The sequence below is a fragment of the Nerophis lumbriciformis genome, linkage group LG18, assembly GCF_033978685.3.
Source record: "Nerophis lumbriciformis linkage group LG18, RoL_Nlum_v2.1, whole genome shotgun sequence".
Classification (NCBI taxonomy): domain Eukaryota; kingdom Metazoa; phylum Chordata; class Actinopteri; order Syngnathiformes; family Syngnathidae; genus Nerophis; species Nerophis lumbriciformis.
In genome coordinates this window covers 40,830,294-40,855,000 of record NC_084565.2, presented here as the reverse complement: position 1 = coordinate 40,855,000, position 24,707 = coordinate 40,830,294, and the positions used below count along the sequence as shown (strand labels likewise).

The window sequence follows — 24,707 nt, the reverse complement described above, 5'->3', positions numbered from 1 at the left end:
GTCATTTCAAAACAGGTTAGCTGCTTATGTATGCAATACAATATTGCATCATTTCCTGTTGCATTATTTTATTACATATTATGACTCTACTTGTTAATATTTGCTTACTTTCTGTTGCAACATCTTATATCAACTCGAGGGGTCAAAAACAAACACTTTTTGAGCTAAGTTGGCAGGCGTACATACACCTTAGATCCCTACAACTTGACACATGCTAACTACACTACATATGCTAAATGTTAGCATTATAATGTTAGCATTTTTAAATCTAATTTTACACTTTTTTAGCAAATTATACAGTCGTACATATACATTATAGTCATAGAACTTGGTACTTGACACATGCTAACTACACTACATTGTAACTACGTTACATATGCTAAATGTTAGCATTTTTAAAATTGTATGCTCATTTTTAAAAATGAAATTTCACACTTTTTTAGCAAATTCTGCAGGCGTACATACAGCTTAGAGCCAAATAACTTGACACAAGCTAACGACACTACATTGTAACCACATTACATATGCTAAATGTTAGAATGCTAACTTAAAAAAAAATCAAATGTTATACTTTTTTAGTGAATTTTGCAGGCGTACATACACATTAGAGCCAAATGCTAACTACATTACAGTGTAACTTCATTATTACATATGCTAATGCTAGCATGCTAACATAAACATTTTTCTTTTAATTTTTTGTACATTTCTTTTGCGAATTTTGCAGGCGTACAAACACAGAAAGTAACATGCGATCTAAAAAACACAAAGAGGAAGTAGCATGCTAGCTAACAAATGTAGGAAGTAGCATGCCAGCTTTTGAAAACTTAGCATTCCTAACGTTTTAGCTAACGAACAAACACCGGATGTAACATGTGAACTAGAAAACACATACAGGAAGTAGCATGCTAACTGACAACAAACCCGAGAAGGAGCATACAAACACAGGAAGTATCATGCTAGCTAACAAACACAAACAGGTAGGAGCATGCTAGCTAACAAACATAGCATGCGTAACATTTTAGCTACCTAAAAAAGCAGTCTCGCTAACAAAGCAGCACTGCAAGTAGCTTGCTCGTTAACAAACCCACACAGGAAGTATAATGCCAGGTAACAAACACAAACAGGAAGTAGCAGTCTAGCTAACAAACCCACAAAGGAACAACAAGTGTGGTGTTTCTCATTTAAGTGAAGACTACATACAAAATGTGTGTAACTTCTTTTTACACTTGTAAGAATGTTGAAATGTGTTAAAAAAATGCCGGCCGCTTGACTCTGGAACAGATTAGTTCTATTTGTATTATTTGGATCTTAGAGGTGAGTCCGACTAAGTAACTTTGAACCGTCAGTTTTACACTATCTTATATTATATATATATATATATATATATACATATATACACATATATACATACATATACATATATACAAACTACAAAAGCAGTGAAGTTGTCACGTTGTGTAAATGGTAAATAAAAAGAGATTACAACAACTTATATTCAATTGAATAGACTGCAAAGACAAGATATTTCATGTTCACACTGACAAACTTTATTATTGTTTGCAAATAACCATGAACTTAGAATTGAATGTCAGTAACACATTGCAAAAAAAGGCATTTTTACCAGTGTGTTACATGGCCTTTCCTTTTAACAACACTCAGTAAAGGTTTGGGAACTGAGGAGACACATTTTTAAAGTGGAATTTTTTTCCCATTCTTGCTTGATGTACAGCTTAAGTTGTTCAACAGTCTCCCTTCTCATATTTTAGCCTTCACACATTTTCAATGTCTGGACTACAGGCAGGCCAGTCTAGTACCCGCACTCTTTTACTACAAAGCCACGCTGTTGTAACACGTGGCTTGGCATCGTCTTGCTGAAATAAGCAGGGGCGTCCATGATAACGTTGCTCCAAAAGCTGTATGTACCTTTCAGCATTAATGGTGCCTTCACAGATGTGTAAGTTCCCCATGCCTTGGGCACTAATACACCCCCATACCATCACACATGCTGCCTTTTACACTTTGCGCCTAGAACAGTCCGGATGGTTCTTTTCCTCTTTATTCCGGAGGACACGACGTCCACAGTTTCCAAAAACTGACTCGTCAGACCACAAAACACTTTTCCACTTTGCATCAGTCCATCTTAGTTGAGCTCAGGCCCAGCGAAGCCGGCGGCGTTTCTGGGTGTTGTTGATAAATGGCTTTGGCTTTGCATAGTAGAGTTTTAACTTGCACTTACAGATGTAGCGACCAACTGTAGTTACTGACGGTGGGTTTCTGAAGTGTTCCTGAGCCCATGTGGTGATATCCTTTACACACCGATGTCGCTTTTTGATGCAGTACCGCCTGAGGGGTCGTGGGTCCGTAATATCATGGCTTACGTGCAGTGATTTCTCCAGATTGTCTGAACCTTTTGATGATATAACGGAGCGTAGATGGTGAAATCCCTAAATTCCTTGTTGAGAAATGTTGTTCTTAAACAATTTGCTCAGGCATTTGTTGACAAAGTGGTGACCCTCGCCCCCGTCCTTGTTTGTGAATGACTGAGCATTTCATGGAATCTACTTTTATACCCAATCATGGCACCCACCTGTTCCCAATTTGCCTGTTCAACCTGTGGGATGTTCCAAATAAGTCTTTGATGAGCATTCCTCAACTCTCTCAGTCTTTTTTGCCACTTGTGCCAGCTTTTTTGAAACATGGTGCAGGCATCACATTCCAAATGAGCTAATATTTGCAAAAAATAACACATTTTTCCAGTTCGAATGTTAAATATCTTGTCTTTGCAGTCTATTCAATTGAATATAAGTTGTTGTATTCTCTTTTTATAGACCATTTACACAATGTGACAACTTCACTGCTTTTGGGGTTTGTATATATGTATACACATACATAGTTTTTGTCGAAGGTGTGGATGTTAGAAACAACTTCTTTCAATCTCTTCTGCAAAAACCTTAAGGAGACAGAAACCTGCTTGGTGATGAAGATTCTGGAACATGTTGGTTTTGATTGAAGCCAAAAACTACCAAGAAATCATTTCAACACACTTCTGAGAATGTTCCATTTGGACTTTTTGTCACCTTCAATGACTTCCATCTAAGGGTGTCCTCCATACAACGTCTTTACTTTCCATACCGCACCATATTTGACAAACTTGTTTTATTTTGTAGTGTGGAATGTTAGAAAAGAGTTAATCAAATGATAATAGTCAGGAAATGACCTTGTGTAACCAGGAAGTGACTTTGTGTAACCAGGAAGTAACTTTGTGTTAGCAGGAAGTGACTGTTTGTAACCAGGAAGTGACATTGTGTAACCAGGAAGTGACTTTGTGTTACCAGGAAGTGACTTTGTGTTACCAGGAAGTGACCGTTACCAGGAAGTGACTTTGTGTTACCAGCAAGTGACTTTATGTTACCAGGAAGTGACTTTGTTACCAGGAAGTGACTCTGTGTTACCAGGAAGTGACTGTGTTACCAGGAAGTGACTTTGTGTTACCAGAAACTGACTGTGTTACCAGGAAGTGACTGTGTTATCAGGAAGTGACTTTGTTACCAGGAAGTGACTCTGTGTTACCAGGAAGTGACTGTGTTATCAGGAAGTTATTTTGTGTTACCAGGAAGTGACTGTGTTATCAGGAAGTGACTTTGTGTTACCAGGAAGTGACTGTGTTATCAGGAAGTGACTTTGTGTTACCAGGAAGTGACTGTGTTATATCAGGAAGTGACTTTGTGTTACCAGGATGTGACTGTGTTATCAGGAAGTGACTTTGTGTTACCAGGAAGTGACTGTGTTATCAGGAAGTGACTGTGTTATCAGGAAGTGACTCTGTGTTACCAGGAAGTGACTGTGTAATCAGGAACTGACTTTGTGTTACCAGGAAGTGACTTTGTGTTACCAGGAAGTGACTATGTTACCAGGAAGTGACCTTATGTTACCAGGAAGTGACTGTGTAACCAGGAAGTGACTTTGTGTTACCAGGAAGTGACTATGTTACCAGGAAGTGACCTTATGTTACCAGGAAGTGACCTTATGTTACCAGGAAGTGACTGTGTAACCAGGAAGTGACTTTGTGTTACCAAGAAGTGACTTTGTGTAAACAGGAAGTGACTTTGTGTTACCCAGAAGTTACTTTGTGTAAACAGGAAGTGACTTTGTGTAAACAGGAAGTGACTTTGTGTAACCAGGAAGTGACTTTGTGTTACCAGAAAGTGAATTTGTGTAACTAGTAAGTGAATTTGAGTAACTTGTAAGTGAATTTGTGTAACTAGTAAGTGATTTTGAGTAACTTGTAAGTGAATTTGTGTAACTAGTAAGTGAATTTGAGTAACTTGTAAGTGAATTTGTGTAACTAGTAAGTGAATTTGAGTAACTAGTAAGTGAATTTGTGTAACTAGTAAGTGAATTTGAGTAACTAGTAAGTGAATTTGTGTAACTAGTAAGTGAATTTGAGTAACTAGTAAGTGAATTTGTGTAACTAGTAAGTGAATTTGAGTAACTTGTAAGTGAATTTGTGTAACTAGTAAGTGACTTTGTGTAACTAGTAAGTGAATTTGAGTAACTTGTAAGTGAATTTGTGTAACTAGGAAGTGAATTTGAGTAACTTGTAAGTGAATTTGTGTAACTAGTAAGTGACTTTGTGTTTCCTGGAAGTGACTTTGTGTTTCCAGGAAGTGACTTTGTGTTTCCAGGAAGTGACTTTGTGTTACCAGGAAGTGACTTTGTGTAACCAGGTTTAATTGTAGATATAAAAAAAACATTAACCTATTTAATATTAACCATCTGAAATGGACTTCGGCTGTCTTAAAGTTGAAGTGGAGTGGTAATTTTTTTATTTAATTTTTTTATTTATTTTTGGCGACACCTAGTGATCACAATCGTTAAGTTTAGCTCACAATGCGGTAAGTCGAATGATGCGGACACGTTTGTTCCTGTATACTTTCTAATACTGCCTTGCAGACTTTGTAAGTAAGACGCAACTACAATGATTATGTTCATATTGACAATTATTAATTACACCGCAGTACTGTTCTACCATCATTACGTGTGCTTAGCTGTTGTGTAGCTGCGAGCTCCTAGCCTGTTTAGCTCTGGTCCTCACTTGGAGGACATTTAGATGCCGGCTGTATCAGACATGATATCACGCATTTTACATGCAAGCCGATATCCTCCGATACTTGTTTATTTATGATGTTGGAGAGATATCAGATATATGATGCTGGGATAAGAGTATGTATGATATTGGAGAGATATCAGATATATGATGCTGGGATAAGAGTATGTATGATATTGGAGTGATATCAGATATATGATGCTGTAATAAGAGTATTTATGATATTGGAGAGATTTCTGATATGCTGGGATAAGAGTATTTATGATATTGGAGAGATATCAGATATATGATGCTGTAATAAGAGTATTTATGATATTGGAGTGATATCAGATATATTATGCTGTAATAAGAGTATTTATGATATTGGAGAGATATCAGATATATGATGCTGTAATAAGAGTATTTATGATATTGGCGTGATATCAGATATATTATGCTGTAATAAGAGTATTTATGATATTGGAGAGATATCAGATATATGATGCTGTAATAAGAGTATGTATGATATTGGAGAGATATCAGATATATGATGCTGGGATAAGAGTATTTATGATATTGGAGAGATATCAGATATATGATGCTGGGATAAGAGTATGTATGATATTGAGTGATATCAGATATATGATGCTGGGATAAGAGTATTTATGATATTGGAGAGATATCAGATATATGATGCTGGGATAAGAATATGTATGATATTGGAGAGATATCAGATATATGATGCTGTAATAAGAGTATTTATGATATTGGCGTGATATCAGATATATTATGCTGTAATAAGAGTATTTATGATATTGGAGTGATATCAGATATATTATGCTGTAATAAGAGTATTTATGATATTGGAGAGATATCAGATATATGATGCTGTAATAAGAGTATGTATGATATTGGAGATATATCAGATATATGATGCTGTAATAAGCGTATGTATGATATTGGAGAGATATCAGATATATGATGCTGGGATAAGAGTATTTATGATATTGGAGTGATATCAGATATATGATGCTGGGATAAGAATATGTATGATATTGGAGAGATATCAGATATATGATGCTGTAATAAGAGTATGTATGATATTGGAGTGATATCAGATATATGATGCTGGGATAAGAGTATTTATGATATTGGAGTGATATCAGATATATGATGCTGTAATAAGAGTATGTATGATATTGGAGAGATATCAGATATATGATGCTGGGATAAGAGTATTTATGATATTGGAGTGATATCAGATATATTATGCTGTAATAAGAGTATTTATGATATTGGAGAGATATCAGATATATGATGCTGTAATAAGAGTATGTATGATATTGGAGATATATCAGATATATGATGCTGTAATAAGAGTATGTATGATATTGGAGAGATATCAGATATATGATGCTGGGATAAGAGTATTTATGATATTGGAGTGATATCAGATATATGATGCTGGGATAAGAATATGTATGATATTGGAGAGATATCAGATATAAGATGCTGTAATAAGAGTATGTATGATATTGGAGTGATATCAGATATATGATGCTGGGATAAGAGAATGTATGATATTGGAGAGATATCAGATATATGATGCTGGGATAAGAGTATTTATGATATTGGAGAGATATCAGATATATGATGCTGGGATAAGAGTATGTATGATATTAGAGTGATATCAGATATATGATGCTGGGATAAGAGTATGTATGATATTGGAGAGATATCAGATATATGATGCTGGGATAAGAGTATGTATGATATTGGAGAGATATCAGATATATGATGCTGGGATAAGAGTATTTATGATATTGGAGAGATATCAGATATATGATGCTGTAATAAGAGTATGTATGATATTGGAGTGATATCAGATATATGATGCTGGGATAAGAGTATGTATGATATTGGAGTGATATCAGATATATGATGCTGTAATAAGAGTATGTATGATATTGGAGAGATATCAGATATATGATACTGGGATAAGAGTATGTATGATATTGGAGAGGTATCAGATATATGATACTGGGATAAGAGTATGTATGATATTGGAGAGGTATCAGATATAAGATGCTGTAATAAGAGTATGTATGATATTGGAGTGATATCAGATATATGATGCTGGGATAAGAGTATTTATAATATTGGAGAGATATCAGATATATGATGCTGTAATAAGAGTATTTATGATATTGGAGAGATATCAGATATATGATGCTGGGATAAGAGTATGTATGATATTGGAGAGATATCAGATATATGATGCTGGGATAAGAGTATGTATGATATTGGAGAGATATCAGATATATGATGCTGTAATAAGAGTATGTATGATATTGGAGTGATATCAGATATATGATGCTGTAATAAGAGTATGTATGATATTGGAGTGATATCAGATATATGATGCTGTAATAAGAGTATGTATGATATTGGAGTGATATCAGATATATGATGCTGTAATAAGAGTATGTATGATATTGGAGAGATATCAGATATATGATGCTGGGATAAGAGTATGTATGATATTGGAGAGATATCAGATATATGATGCTGTAATAAGAGTATTTATGATATTGGAGAGATTTCTGATATGCTGGGATAAGAGTATTTATGATATTGGAGAGATATCAGATATATGATGCTGTAATAAGAGTATGTATGATATTGGAGAGATATCAGATATATGATGCTGGGATAAGAGTATTTATGATATTGGAGTGATATCAGATATATGATGCTGGGATAAGAATATGTATGATATTGGAGAGATATCAGATATATGATGCTGTAATAAGAGTATGTATGATATTGGAGAGATATCAGATATATGATGCTGTAATAAGAGTATGTATGATATTGGAGTGATATCAGATATATGATGCTGTAATAAGAGTATGTATGATATTGGAGAGATATCAGATATATGATGCTGGGATAAGAGTATTTATGATATTGGAGAGATATCAGATATATGATGCTGTAATAAGAGTATGTATGATATTGGAGTGATATCAGATATATGATGCTGGGATAAGAGTATGTATGATATTGGAGTGATATCAGATATATGATGCTGTAATAAGAGTATGTATGATATTGGAGAGATATCAGATATATGATACTGGGATAAGAGTATGTATGATATTGGAGAGGTATCAGATATATGATACTGGGATAAGAGTATGTATGATATTGGAGAGGTATCAGATATAAGATGCTGTAATAAGAGTATGTATGATATTGGAGTGATATCAGATATATGATGCTGGGATAAGAGTATTTATAATATTGGAGAGATATCAGATATATGATGCTGTAATAAGAGTATTTATGATATTGGAGAGATATCAGATATATGATGCTGGGATAAGAGTATGTATGATATTGGAGAGATATCAGATATATGATGCTGGGATAAGAGTATTTATGATATTGGAGTGATATCAGATATATGATGCTGGGATAAGAGTATTTATGATATTGGAGTGATATCAGATATATGATGCTGTAATAAGAGTATGTATGATATTGGAGAGATATCAGATATATGATGCTGGGATAAGAGTATTTATGATATTGGAGAGATATCAGATATATGATGCTGTAATAAGAGTATGTATGATATTGGAGTGATATCAGATATATGATGCTGGGATAAGAGTATGTATGATATTGGAGTGATATCAGATATATGATGCTGTAATAAGAGTATGTCTGATATTGGAGAGATATCAGATATATGATGCTGTAATAAGAGTATTTATGATATTGGAGAGATATCAGATATATGATGCTGGGATAAGAGTATTTATGATATTGGAGTGATATCAGATATATGATGCTGGGATAAGAATATGTATGATATTGGAGAGATATCAGATATATGATGCTGTAATAAGAGTATTTATGATATTGGAGAGATATCAGATATATGATGCTGGGATAAGAGTATGTATGATATTGAGTGATATCAGATATATGATGCTGGGATAAGAGTATTTATGATATTGGAGAGATATCAGATATATGATGCTGTAATAAGAGTATGTATGATATTGGAGTGATATCAGATATATGATGCTGTAATAAGAGTATGTATGATATTGGAGTGATATCAGATATATGATGCTGTAATAAGAGTATGTATGATATTGGAGTGATATCAGATATATGATGCTGTAATAAGAGTATTTTTGATATTGGAGTGATATCAGATATATGATGCTGTAATAAGAGTATTTATGATATTGGAGTGATATCAGATATATGATGCTGGGATAAGAGTCGCGGGTTGGAGTGCCTGCACTTAGTTGACGTTTGACTTTAGCGGGGTCTTACCGTCCACGTGGCCGACTTGGCGGTGCTGGACTGCTGGAAGGACACGTCGAAGGTGTGCGGGCCGGCGTAGTCCGTGTTGGACGGGATGGCGGGCGAGGGCGACATGGCGTCGAAGGTGGAGCTGGGCTGGGCGTAGGGCGAGGGCGCCGTCACGTTGTTCTGGGCGTGGTCGTTGTTGTACGGGCTGGTGGACGTGGAGCCGCTCTGGTCCATGCTGTTCAGGAGCCCCAGGTTGGTGTACTGGGACTGAGGAGCACATGGGGGCAAAGGTCAATTCACCGCCATCTTGGAATCCGACTTTCGAAGGAAACATCAAACTTTTATTTGGCTTTTTACTCTCTCCCTCAAACTATTGATGTGAGAGGAGAAGACGATTGTAGACAGGAAGTGACTTCATCTAACTAGGAAGTTACTTTATGCAACCAGGAAGTGATTTTATGTAGCCAGGAAGTGACTTTGTTTTAACAGGAAGTGACTTTGTGTAACCAGGAAGTGACTTTGCGTAACCAGGAAGTGACTTTAACCTCAATTATTTTATACAATTAAATACTGTATACATTTAAATGTAACCAGGAAGTAACTTCATGTAACCAGGAAGTGACTTTGTGTAGCCAGGAAGTGACTTTGTGTAGCCAGGAAGTTACTTTGTGTTACCAGGAAGTGACTTTGTATAGCCAGGAAGTGACTTTGTGTTACTAGGAAGTGACTTTGTATAGCCAGGAAGTGACTTTGTGTTACTAGGAAGTGACTTTGTATAGCCAGGAAGTGACTTTGTGTTACCAGGAAGTGACTTTGTGTTACTAGGAAGTGACCTTGTCTTAGCAGGAAGTGACTTTGTGTAGCCAGGAAGTGACTTTGTGTTACCAGGAAGTGACTTTGTGTAACCATGAAGTGACTTTGTGTTACCAGGAAGTGACTTTGTGTTACCAGGAAGTGACTTTGTGTAGCCATGAAGTGACCTTGTCTTAGCAGGAAGTGACTTTGTGTTACCAGGAAGTGACTTTGTGTAACCATGAAGTGACCTTGTCTTAGCAGGAAGTGACTTTGTGTTACCAGGAAGTGACTTTGTGTTACCAGGAAGTGGCGTTGTCTTAGCAGGAAGTGACTTTGTGTAGCCAGGAAGTGACTTTGTGTAACCAGGAAGTGACTTTGTGTAGCCATGTAGTGACTTTGTGTAACCAGTAAAGTGACCTTGCCTCACCAAGAAGTGACTTTGGGTCACCAGGAAGTGACTTTGTATCACCAGGAAGTGACTTTGTGTTACCAGGAAGTGACTTTGTGTAGCCCGAAAGTGACTGTGTAGCCAGGAAGTGACTTTGTGTTACCAGAAAGTTACTTTGTGTAGCCAGGAAGTGACTTTGTGTTACCAGGAAGTGACTTTGTGTAACCAGGAAGTGACTGGGTCATTAGGAAGTGACTTTGTGTCACCAGGAAGTGACTTTGTATCACCAGGAAGTGACTTTGTTACCAGGAAGTGAATTTGTGTTGCCAGGAAGTGATTTTGTGTTACCAAGAAGTGACTTTGTGTCACCAGGAAGTGACTTTGTGTCACCAGGAAGTGACTTTGTATCACCAGGAAGTGACTTTGTGTTACCAGGAAGTGATTTTGTGTTACCAGGAAGTGACCTTGTGTTCCCAGGAAGTGACTTTGTGTCACCAGGAAGTGACTTTGTATCACCAGGAAGTGACTTTGTTACCAGGAAGTGAATTTGTGTTACCAGGAAGTGATTTTGTGTCACCAGGAAGTGATTTTGTGTCACCAGGAAGTGACTTTGTGTCACCAGGAAGTGAATTTGTGTTACCAGGAAGGGATTTTGTGTTACCAGGAAGTGACCTTGTGTTCCCAGGAAGTGACTTTGTGTCACCAGGAAGTGACTTTGTGTCACCAGGACAGGAAGTGACTTTGTGTCACCAGGAAGTGACTTTGTGTTACCAGGAAGTGACTTTGTGTTACCAGGAAGTGATTTTGTGTTACCAGGAAGTGACTTTGTGTTCCCAGGAAGTGACTTTGTGTCACCAGGAAGTGACTTTGTGTTACCAGGAAGTGACTTTGTGTCACCAGGAAGTGACTTTATGTAACCAGGAAGTGATTAAATGTAAACACCTGCATCACATCGCCTGTTAGCAATGTTACCGTTCAAATCTTTTTTTATACCCCACTTGTTTTTTCACTCAAGAATAATTTTGCAAATCGTTTAGTTTTACTGCATGTACATTTTGATATGAACTTATTTTCACACTTGGATGACAAAATAAGACTTCAAACACCTCAAAAGATGGAGGACAGCCACAGTTTGACCCTGGAACAGATGATTTCTAGTCCCATTATTTCCTAAAGGGAATACATTGAAGGTACACTGGAACATTGTAAACACTTAAATACTACTCGACACTTAATACCTCACATATTTAAATGAACACTTGAATACTGTACACTTAATATTTTGTACACTTGAATATAGAATCCACGTGGAATAGTATAGTACACATTTAAATAAACACTTGAATACCACATACTTAAATATCTTATTCATTTAAATGCACTGTATACGATTGCCATACTTTATATATTAAAATGTACACTTGAATATTATATACAGTAGGATATTGTGTACATTTAAATATATATTACACTTTTGTATACATTTAAATATTGTATACATTTAATTGTATACAATCTTCAAGCGTATATGATTAAAACTACATTTAAATGTATACAGTATTTAAGTATACTTTTAAATGATCACTTATTATATTTATGTACAACTAAATATAATATACACTTAAATACTGTATACATTAAAATGTACAGCTAAATATAATATACACTTAAATACTGTATACCGGTAAATTAAAATGTACACTTAATTATAATACACTTAAATACTGTATACATTAAAATGTACACCTAAATATAATATACACTTAAATACTGTATACATTAAAATGTACACTTAAATACTGTATACATCAAAATGTACACCTAAATATAATATACACCTAAAAACAGTTTACATTCAAATGTACACCTAAATATAATACACTTAAAAACTTTATACAATAAAATGTACACCTAAATATAATATACACTTAAATACTGTATACATTAAAATGTACACCTAAATATAATACACTTAAATACTGTATACATTAAAATGTACACTTAAATACTATATACATTAAAATGTACACCTAAATATAATATACACTTAAATACTGTATACATTAAAATGTACACCTAAATATAATATACACTTAAATACTGTATAATTAAAATGTACACCTAAATATAATATACACTTAAATACAGTATACATTAAAATGTACACCTAAATATAATACACTTAAATACTGTATACATTAAAAAGTACAGCTAAATATAATATACACTTAAATACTGTATATATTAAAATGTACACCTAAATATAATATACACTTAAATACAGTATACATTAAAATGTACACCTAAATATAATACACTTAAATACTGTATACATTAAAATGTACACCTAAATATAATATACACTTAAATACTGAATAATTAAAATGTACAGCTAAATATAATATACACTTAAATACTGTATAATTAAAATGTACACTTAAATACTGTATAATTAAAATGTACACCTAAATATAATATACACTTAAATACAGTATACATTAAAATGTACACCTAAATATAATATACACTTAAATACAGTATAATTAAAATGTACACCTAAATATAATATACACTTAAATACTGTATATATTAAAATGTACACCTAAATATAATATACGGTACACTTAAATACTGTATATATTAAAATGTACACCTAAATATAATATACACTTAAATACTGTATATATTAAAATGTACATCTTAATAGACAACACTTGAATGAAAATAATTACAACATTTTATCAGTGGAGGTTAACAGATTGATCCAAATATTGATATCATCGATACCAGTGTATTGTATCAATACAATCATGGTTTATTCAAAATATAATAATGAACAACAATGGAAAGTCAAAAAGCGATACTGACCCTGTACTGTGTATACACGGTATCAGATCAATAGCAAAAGGTGCCGTATCGGCCAGCGCTGGTTAGTTGTCAGTGCTGGTGAACAACATGTTTTCAAGAGGAGACAAAGGTCAAAGGTGAAGCAGGGCGCCATAAATCACAGGTCCTGTTTCTAAACAACACCCACTTTGTCTCCTTTTCCAAAAAAACCACAAAAAATAAATATTCTCTTGAACGAGCACACACATTACTACCCCACCTGGCTGGACCTACGTTGTTATGTTATATATTATTAACCATAAATGGCACCTTGCATAACAAAAACACAAAAATAATCCACCAAATCAAAACCACAAAAAATAAACTCTTGCATGAGCACACACGTATGAACGTATGTTGTTATGTTATATATTATTAACCATGAATGACAACTTGTCCAACAAAATAACAGACATCAAAATAATCCACCAAATCAAAACCACAAAAAATAAACTCTTGCATGAGCACACACGTATGAACTTATGTTGTTATGTTATATATTATTAACCATAAATGACAACTTGTCCAACAAAATAACAGACATCAAAATAATCCACCAAATCAAAACCACAAAAAATAATCTCTTGCATGAGCACACACGTATGAATTTATGTTGTTATGTTATATATTATTAACCATAAATGACAACTTGTCCAACAAAACAACAGACATCAAAATAATCCACCAAATCAAAACCACAAAAAAATAAACTCTTGCAAGGGCACACACCTATGACAGTATGTTATTTTATATATTATTAATCATAAATGGCTTCTTGCACACCAAAAAAACAAAAATAATCCACCAAATCAAAACCACAATGAACTTGCTCTTGCTAGAGCACACACCTATGAACATATGTTGTTATGCTGTATATTAATAACCATAAGTGGCTTCTTGCACACCAAAAGCACAAAAAGAATCCACCAAATCAAAACCACAAAAAGGAACTTGCTCTTGCACGAGTACACAACTATGACCGTATGTTGTTATGTTATATATTATTAACCATAAATGGTACCTTGCGTAACAAAATACCAACAGACATCAAAATAATCCACCAAATAAAAACCACAAAAAATACATTTTCTCTTGCACAAGCGCACACATTACTACCTGGACGGGCGTTAATTATGTTATATATTATCAAACATAAATGACACCTTGTCCAACAAAATTATAAAATAAAATAACAAAATACCAACACACATCAAAATAATCCACCAAATAAAAACCATAAAAAATATATTTTCTCTTGCACAAGTGCATATATTACTAGCTGGACGGACGTTAATTATGTTATATATTATCAACCATAAATGACACCTTGTACAACAAAAATATAAAATAAAATAACAAAATACCAACACACATCAAAATAATCCACCAAATAAAAACCACAAAAAATACATTTTCTCTTGCACAAGCGCACACATTACTAGCTGGACGAACGTTAATTATGTTACATATTATCAACCAAAAATGACACCTTGTCCAACAAAATTATCAAATAAAATAACAAAATACCAACACACATCAAAATAATCCACCAAATAAAAACCACAAAAAAATACATTTTCTCTTGCACAAGCGCACACATTACTAGCTGGAAGAACGTTAATTATGTTATATATTATCAACCATAAATGACGACTTGTCCAACAAAATTATAAAATAAAATAACAAAATACCAACACACATCAAAATAATCCACCAAATAAAAACCACAAAAAATATATTTTCTCTTGCACAAGCACACACATTACTAGCTGGAAGGACGTTAATTATGTTATATATTATCAACCATAAATGACACCTTGTCCAACAAAATTATTAAATAAAATAACAAAATACCAACACACATCAACATAATGCACCAAATAAAAAACAAAAAAAATAAATTTTCTCTTGCACAAGCGCACACATTACTACCTGGACGAACGTTAATTATGTTATATATTATCAACCATAAATGACACCTTGTCCAACAAAATTATAAAATAAAATAACAAAATACCAACACACATCAAAATAATCCACCAAATAAAAACCACAAAAAATATATTTTCTCTTGCACAAGCGCACACATTACTACCTGGACGGACGTTAATTATGTTATATATTATCAACCATAAATGACATCTTCCATCCATCCATTTTCTACCGCTTATTCCCTTTGGGGTCGCGGGGGGCGCTGGAGCCTATCTCAGCTACAATCGGGCGGAAGGCGGGGTACACCCTGGACAAGTCGCCACCTCATCGCAGGGCCAACACAGATAGTGTCCAACAAAATTATAAAATAAAATAACAAAATACCAACACACATCAAAATAATCCACCAAATAAAAACCACAAAAAATACATTTTCTCTTGCACAAGCGCACACATTACTACCTGGACGAACGTTAATTATGTTACATATTATCAACCAAAAATGACACCTTGTCCAACAAAATTATCAAATAAAATAACAAAATACCAACACACATCAAAATAATCCACCAAATAAAAACCACAAAAAATAAATTTTCTCTTGCACAAGCGCACACATTACTAGCTGGACGAACGTTAATTATGTTATATATTATCAACCATAAATGACACCTTGTCCAACAAAATTATAAAATAAAATAACAAAATACCAATGGACATCAAATAATCCACCAAATAAAAACCACAAAAAATACATTTTCTCTTGCACAAGCGCACACATTACTAGCTGGACGAACGTTAATTATGTTACATATTATCAACCATAAATGACACCTTGTCCAACAAAATTATAAAATAAAATAACAAAATACCAACAGACATCAAAATACTCCACCAAATAAAAACCACAAAAAATACATTTTCTCTTGCACAAGCGCACACATTACTACCTGGACGAACGTTAGTTATGTTATATACTATCAACCATAAATGACGACTTGTCCAACAAAATTATAAAATAAAATAACAAAATACCAACACACATCGAAATAATCCACCACATAAAAACCACAAAAAATAAATTTTCTCTTGTACAAGCGCACACATTACTACCTGGACGAACGTTAATTATGTTATATATTATCAACCATAAATGACACCTTGTCCAACAAAATGATAAAATAAAATAAAATACCAACACAGATCAAAATAATCCACCAAATAAAAAACACAAAAAATAAATTTTCTCTTGCACAAGCGCACACATTACTAGCTGGACGGACGTTAATTATGTTATATATTATCAACCATAAATGACACCTTGTCCAACAAAATTATAAAATAAAATAACAAAATACCAACACACATCAAAATAATCCACCAAATAAAAACCACAATAAATACATTTTCTCTTGCACAAGCGCACACATTACTGGCTGGACGAACGTTAATTATGTTTTATATTATCAACCATAAATGACACCTTGTACAACAAAAATATAAAATAAAATAACAAAATACCAACACACATCAAAATAATCCACCAAATAAAAACCACAATAAATACATTTTCTCTTGCACAAGCGCACACATTACTAGCTGGACGAACGTTAATTATGTTATATATTATCAACCATAAATGACACCTTGTCCAACAAAATTATAAAATAAAATAACAAAATACCAATGGACATCAAATAATCCACCAAATAAAAACCACAAAAAATACATTTTCTCTTGCACAAGCGCACACATTACTACCTGGACGAACGTTAATTATGTTATATATTATCAACCATAAATGACACCTTGTCCAACAAAATTATTAAATAAAATAACAAAATACCAACACACATCAAAATAATCCACCAAATAAAAACCATAAAAAATATATTTTCTCTTGCACAAGCGCACACATTACTAGCTGGACGAACGTTAATTATGTTATATATTATCAACCATAAATGACACCTTGCCCAACAAAATTATAAAATAAAATAACAAAATACCAACACACATCAAAATAATCCACCAAATAAAAACCACAAAAAATATATTTTCTCTTGCACAAGCGCACACATTACTAGCTGGACGAACGTTAATTATGTTATATATTATCAACCATAAATGACACCTTGCCCAACAAAATTATAAAATAAAATAACAAAATACCAACACACATCAAAATAATCCACCAAATAAAAACCACAAAAAATATATTTTCTCTTGCACAAACGCACACATTACTAGCTGGACGGACGTTAATTATGTTATATATTATCAACCATAAATGACACCTTGTCCAACAAAATTATAAAATAAAATAACAAAATACCAACAGACATCAAAATAATCCACCAAATAAAAACCAGAAAAAATACATTTTCTCTTGCACAAGCGCACACATTACTAGCTGGACGAACATTAATTATGTTACATATTATCAACCATAAATGACACCTTGTCCAACAAAATTGTAAAATAAAATAACAAAATACCAATGGACATCAAATAATCCACCAAATAAAAACCACAAAAAATACATTTTCTCTTGCACAAGCACACACATTACTAGCTGGAAGGACGTTAATTATGTTATATATTATCAACCATAAATGACACCTTGCCCGACAAAATTATAAGATAAAATAACAAAATACCAACAGACATCAAAATAATCCACCAAATAAAAACCACAAAAAATACATTTTCTCTTGCACAAGCGCACACATTACTACCTGGACGAACGTTAATTATGTTATATATTATCAACCATAAATGACACCTTGTCCAACAAAATTATAAAATAAAATAACAAAATACCAACACAGATCAAAATAATCCACCAAATAAAAACCACAAAAAATATATCTTCTCTTGCACAAGCGCACACATTACTACCTGGACGAACGTTAATTATGTTATATATTATCAACCATAAATGACACCTTGTCCAACAAAATTATAAAATAAAATAACAAAATACCAACACACATCAAAATAATCCACCAAATAAAAACCACAAAAAATATATTTTCTCTTGCACAAGCGCACACATTACTAGCTGGACGGACGTTAATTATGTTATATATTATCAACCATAAATGACACCTTGTCCAACAAAATTATAAAATAAAATAACAAAATACCAACACACATCAAAATAATCCACCAAATAAAAACCACAAAAAATATATTTTCTCTTGCACAAGCGCATATATTACTAGCTGGACGGACGTTAATTATGTTATATATTATCAACCATAAATGACACCTTGTCCAACAAAACTATAAAATAAAATAACAAAATACCAACATACATCAAAATAATCCACCAAATAAAAACCACAAAAAATATATTTTCTCTTGCACAAGCGCACACATTACTAGCTGGACGGACGTTAATTATGTTATATATTATCAACCATAAATGACACCTTGTCCAACCAAATTATAAAATAAAATAACAAAATACCAACACACATCAAAATAATCCACCAAATAAAAACCACAAAAAATATATTTTGTCTTGCACAAGCGCACACATTACTAGCTGGACGAACGTTAATTATGTTATATATTATCAACCATAAATGACACCTTGTCCAACAAAATTATAAAATAAAATAACAAAATACCAACACACATCAAAATAATCCACCAAATAAAAACCACATAAAAATAAACTCTTGCATGAGCACACACCTATGAACTTATGTTGTTATGTTATATATTATTAACCATAAATGACAACTTGTCCAACAAAATAACAGACATCGAAATAATCCACCAAATCAAAACCACAAAAAAATAAACTCTTGCAAGGTCACACACCTATGACAGCATGTTATGTTATACATTATTAATCATTAATGGCTTCTTGCACACCAAAAAAACAAAAAGAATCCACCAAATCAAAACCACAACAATGAACTTGCTCTTGCTAGAGCACACACCTATGAACATATGTTGTTATGTTATATATTAATTACCATAAGTGGCTTCTTGCACACCAAAAGCACAAAAAGAATCCACCAAATCAAAACCACAAAAAGGAACTTGCTCTTGCACGGGCACACAACTATGACCGTATGTTGTTATGTTATATATTAATAACCATAAATGGTACCTTGCGTAACAAAATACCAACAGACATCAAAATAATCCACCAAATAAAAACCACAAAAAATACATTTTCTCTTGCACAAGCGCACACATTACTACCCGGACGAACGTTAATTATGTTATATATTATCAACCACAAATGGCACCGTGTCCAACAAAATTATAAAATAAAATAAACTACCAACACACATCAAAATAATCCACCAAATAAAAACCACAAAAAATATATTTTCTCTTGCACAAGCGCTCACATTACTAGCTGGACGGACGTTAATTATGTTATATATTATCAACCATAAATGACACCTTGTCCAACAAAATTATAAAATAAAATAACAAAATACCAACAGACATCAAAATAATCCACCAAATAAAAACCACAATAAATACATTTTCTCTTGCACAAGCGCACACATTACTACCTGGACGAACGTTAATTATGTTATATATTATCAACCATAAATGACATATTGTCCAACAAAATTATAAAATAAACTAACAAAATACCAACACACATCAAAATAATCCACCAAATAAAAACCACAAAAAATACATTTTCTCTTGCACAAGCGCACACATTACTACCTGGACGAACGTTAATTATGTTATAAATTATCAACCATAAATGACATCTTGTCCAACAAAATTATAAAATAAAATAACAAAACACCAACACACATCAAAATAATCCACCAAATAAAAACCATAAAAAATATATTTTCTCTTGCACAAGCGCACACATTACTAGCTGGACGGACGTTAATTATGTTATATATTATCAACCATAAATGACACCTTGTCCAACAAAATTATAAAATAAAATAACAAAATACCAACAGACATCAAAATAATCCACCAAATAAAAACCACAAAAAATACATTTTCTCTTGCACAAGCGCACACATTACTAGCTGGACGAACATTAATTATGTTACATATTATCAACCATAAATGACACCTTGTCCAACAAAATTGTAAAATAAAATAACAAAATACCAATGGACATCAAATAATCCACCAAATAAAAACCACAAAAAATACATTTTCTCTTGCACAAGCGCACACATTACTAGCTGGAAGGACGTTAATTATGTTATATATTATCAACCATAAATGACACCTTGCCCGACAAAATTATAAGATAAAATAACAAAATACCAACAGACATCAAAATAATCCACCAAATAAAAACCACAAAAAATACATTTTCTCTTGCACAAGCGCACACATTACTACCTGGACGAACGTTAATTATGTTATATATTATCAACCATAAATGACACCTTGTCCAACAAAATTATAAAATAAAATAACAAAATACCAACACATATCAAAATAATCCACCAAATAAAAACCACAAAAAATATATCTTCTCTTGCACAAGCGCACACATTACTACCTGGACGAACGTTAATTATGTTATATATTATCAACCATAAATGACACCTTGTCCAACAAAATTATAAAATAAAATAACAAAATACCAACACACATCAAAATAATCCACCAAATAAAAACCACAAAAAATATATTTTCTCTTGCACAAGCGCACACATTACTAGCTGGACGGACGTTAATTATGTTATATATTATCAACCATAAATGACACCTTGTCCAACAAAATTATAAAATAAAATAACAAAATACCAACACACATCCAAATAATCCACCAAATAAAAACCACAAAAAATATATTTTCTCTTGCACAAGCGCATATATTACTAGCTGGACGGACGTTAATTATGTTATATATTATCAACCATAAATGACACCTTGTCCAACAAAACTATAAAATAAAATAACAAAATACCAACATACATCAAAATAATCCACCAAATAAAAACCACAAAAAATATATTTTCTCTTGCACAAGCGCACACATTACTAGCTGGACGGACGTTAATTATGTTATATATTATCAACCATAAATGACACCTTGTCCAACAAAATTATAAAATGAAATAACAAAATACCAACAGACATCAAAATAATCCACCAAATAAAAACCACAAAAAATATATTTTCTCTTGCACAAGCGCACACATTACTAGCTGGACGAACGTTAATTATGTTACATATTATCAACCATAAATGACACCTTGTCCAACAAAATTATAAAATAAAATAACAAAATACCAACACACATCAAAATAATCCACCAAATAAAAACCACAAAAAATACATTTTCTCTTGCACAAGCGCACACATTACTAGCTGGACGGACATTAATTATGTTATATATTATCAACCATAAATGACACCTTGTCCAACAAAATTATAAAATAAAATAACAAAACACCAACACACATCAAAATAATCCACCAAATAAAAACCACAAAAAATACATTTTCTCTTGCACAAGCGCACACATTACTAGCTGGACGGACGTTAATTATGTTATATATTATCAACCATAAATGACACCTTGTCCAACAAAATTATAAAATAAAATAACAAAATACCAACACACATCAAAATAATCCACCAAATAAAAACCACAAAAAATACATTTTCTCTTGCACAAGCGCACACATTACTAGCTGGAAGGACGTTAATTATGTTATATATTATCAACCATAAATGACATCTTGTCCAACAAAATTATAAAATAAAATAACAAAATACCAACAGACATCAAAATAATCCACCAAATAAAAAACACAAAAAATAAATTTTCTCTTGCACAAGCGCACACATTACTAGCTGGACGGACGTTAATTATGTTATGTATTATCAACCATAAATGACACCTTGTCCAACAAAATTATAAAATAAAATAACAAAATACCAACACACATCAAAATAATCCACCAAATAAAAACCACAAAAAATATATTTTCTCTTGCACAAGCGCACACATTACTAGCTGGACGAACGTTAATTATGTTATATATTATCAACCATAAATGACACCTTGTCCAACAAAATTATAAAATAAAATAACAAAATACCAACACAGATCAAAATAATCCACCAAATAAAAACCACAAAAAATACATTTTCTCTTGCACAAGCGCACACATTACTAGCTGGACGAACGTTAATTATGTTATATATTATCAACCATAAATGACACCTTGTCCAACAAAATTATAAAATAAAATAACAAAATACCAACACACATCAAAATAATCCACCAAATAAAAACCACAAAAAATATATTTTCTCTTGCACAAGCGCACACATTACTAGCTGGACGGACGTTAATTATGTTATATATTATCAACCATAAATGACGACTTGTCCAACAAAATTATAAAATAAAATAACAAAATACCAACACACATCAAAATAATCCACCAAATAAAAACCACAAAAAATATATTTTCTCTTGCACAAGCGCACACATTACTAGCTGGACGGACGTTAATTATGTTATATATTATCAACCATAAATGACGACTTGTCCAACAAAATTATAAAATAAAATAACAAAATACCAACACAAATCAAAATAATCCACCAAATAAAAACCACAAAAAATATATTTTCTCTTGCACAAGCGCATATATTACTAGCTGGAAGGACGTTAATTATGTTATATATTATCAACCATAAATGACACCTTGTCCAACAAAATTATAAAATAAAATAACAAAATACCAACACACATCAAAATAATCCACCAAATAAAAACCACAAAAGAATACATTTTCTCTTGCACAAGCGCACACATTACTAGCTGGAAGGACGTTAATTATGTTATATATTATCCACCATAAATGACACCTTGTCCAAAAAAATTATAAAATAAAATAACAAAATACCAACACACATCAAAAATAATCCACCAAATAAAAACCACAAAAAATACATTTTCTCTTGCACAAGCACACACATTACTAGCTGGACGAACGTTAATTATGTTAAATATTATCCACCATAAATGACACACTTGAAGCCAACGTTTACAGGAATGGTTCTTACACAATTCTGTCTTTTCCTGGCGGTGACATCACGGCGTTGAAGCGGGCGGGGTCAGCGACCACGAAGGTGGCGTCTGCGCTGGCAGGCCGCAATTATGGACGTCAAAAATGGGTGGGAAGAAAAGCGACACGCTGGCCACCGACCAAAAGACATAAAACAGAATTCCAGCCTTTTTTTTCCTTTCCACATTTGAAGTTTAATGGAGTGGAAGTTGTCTTTGATAAGAACTCTCCCTTGTAATCAGGCGCTAATGAGACCCTTGGAGGACCATCCTGCTCGGACCTTTGAAGCATCCTTTAAGCCCGTCTGACGCCCTCAGACCCGCACCAAGGAAGTCCACACCTCCGTCAGCTCACACAAAACTGCGGTCAGCGGACCACCGGAGGACTCCGAGTGGTCCAGTCTGACACTGCCTGGCCACACTTGACACCTTAAGTCCGCTCATGACTGACAACCTGGACCTATCGTCTTACACACCGTAAGCCAGATACAAAAACACAAAAATAATCCACCAAATCGAACACCCACAATAAATAACTCTTGCATGAGTACCCACATATGGACCTATGTTGTATTAGCAACCATAAATGGCACCTTGCCCAGCAAAAATAATAACAGACATCAAAATAATCCACCAAATCATAACCACACAAAAATAAATGTTCTCTTGCACAAGCGCACACGTTACCACCCCACCTGACTGGACCTATGTTTTTATGTTATATATTATTAACCATAAATGGCACCTTGTCCAGCAAAAATAATAACAGACATCAAAATAATCCACCAAATCAAACACCCACAAAAAATAACTCTTGCACGAGTACATGTTGTTATGTTATATATTAGCAACCATAAACGGCACCTTGTCCAGCAAAAATAATAACAGACATCAAAATAATCCACCAAATCATAACCACACAAAAATAAATGTTCTCTTGCACAAGCACACACGTTACTACCCCACCTGGCTGGACCTATGTTGTTATGTTATATATTAGCAACCATAAATGGCACCTTGTCCAGCAAAATAATAACAGACATCAAAACAAAATAATCCACCAAATCATAACCACAAAAAATAAATTTTCTCTTGCACAAGCACACACATTACTACCCCACCTGGCTGGATCTATGTTGTTATGTTATATATTAGCAACCATAAATGGCACCTTGTCCAGCAAAATAATAACAGACATCAAAAGAATCCACCAAATCAAACACCCACAAAAA

General features: G+C 33.1%; 1 protein-coding gene across 3 annotated transcripts in view; it reads right to left on the bottom strand.

Annotated features, from left to right (window-relative positions):
- LOC133617966 (tumor protein 63) overlaps window positions 1-24,707 on the bottom strand; it is a 109,109-nt gene that overhangs the window by 55,986 nt on the left and 28,416 nt on the right. For all 3 annotated transcript variants that reach the window (XM_061978398.2, XM_061978400.2, XM_061978401.2), the window contains exon 2: window positions 9,443-9,688. In XM_061978398.2, coding sequence (XP_061834382.1) covers window positions 9,443-9,688 — 246 coding nt within the window. The remainder of the gene's footprint in view (window positions 1-9,442; window positions 9,689-24,707) is intronic.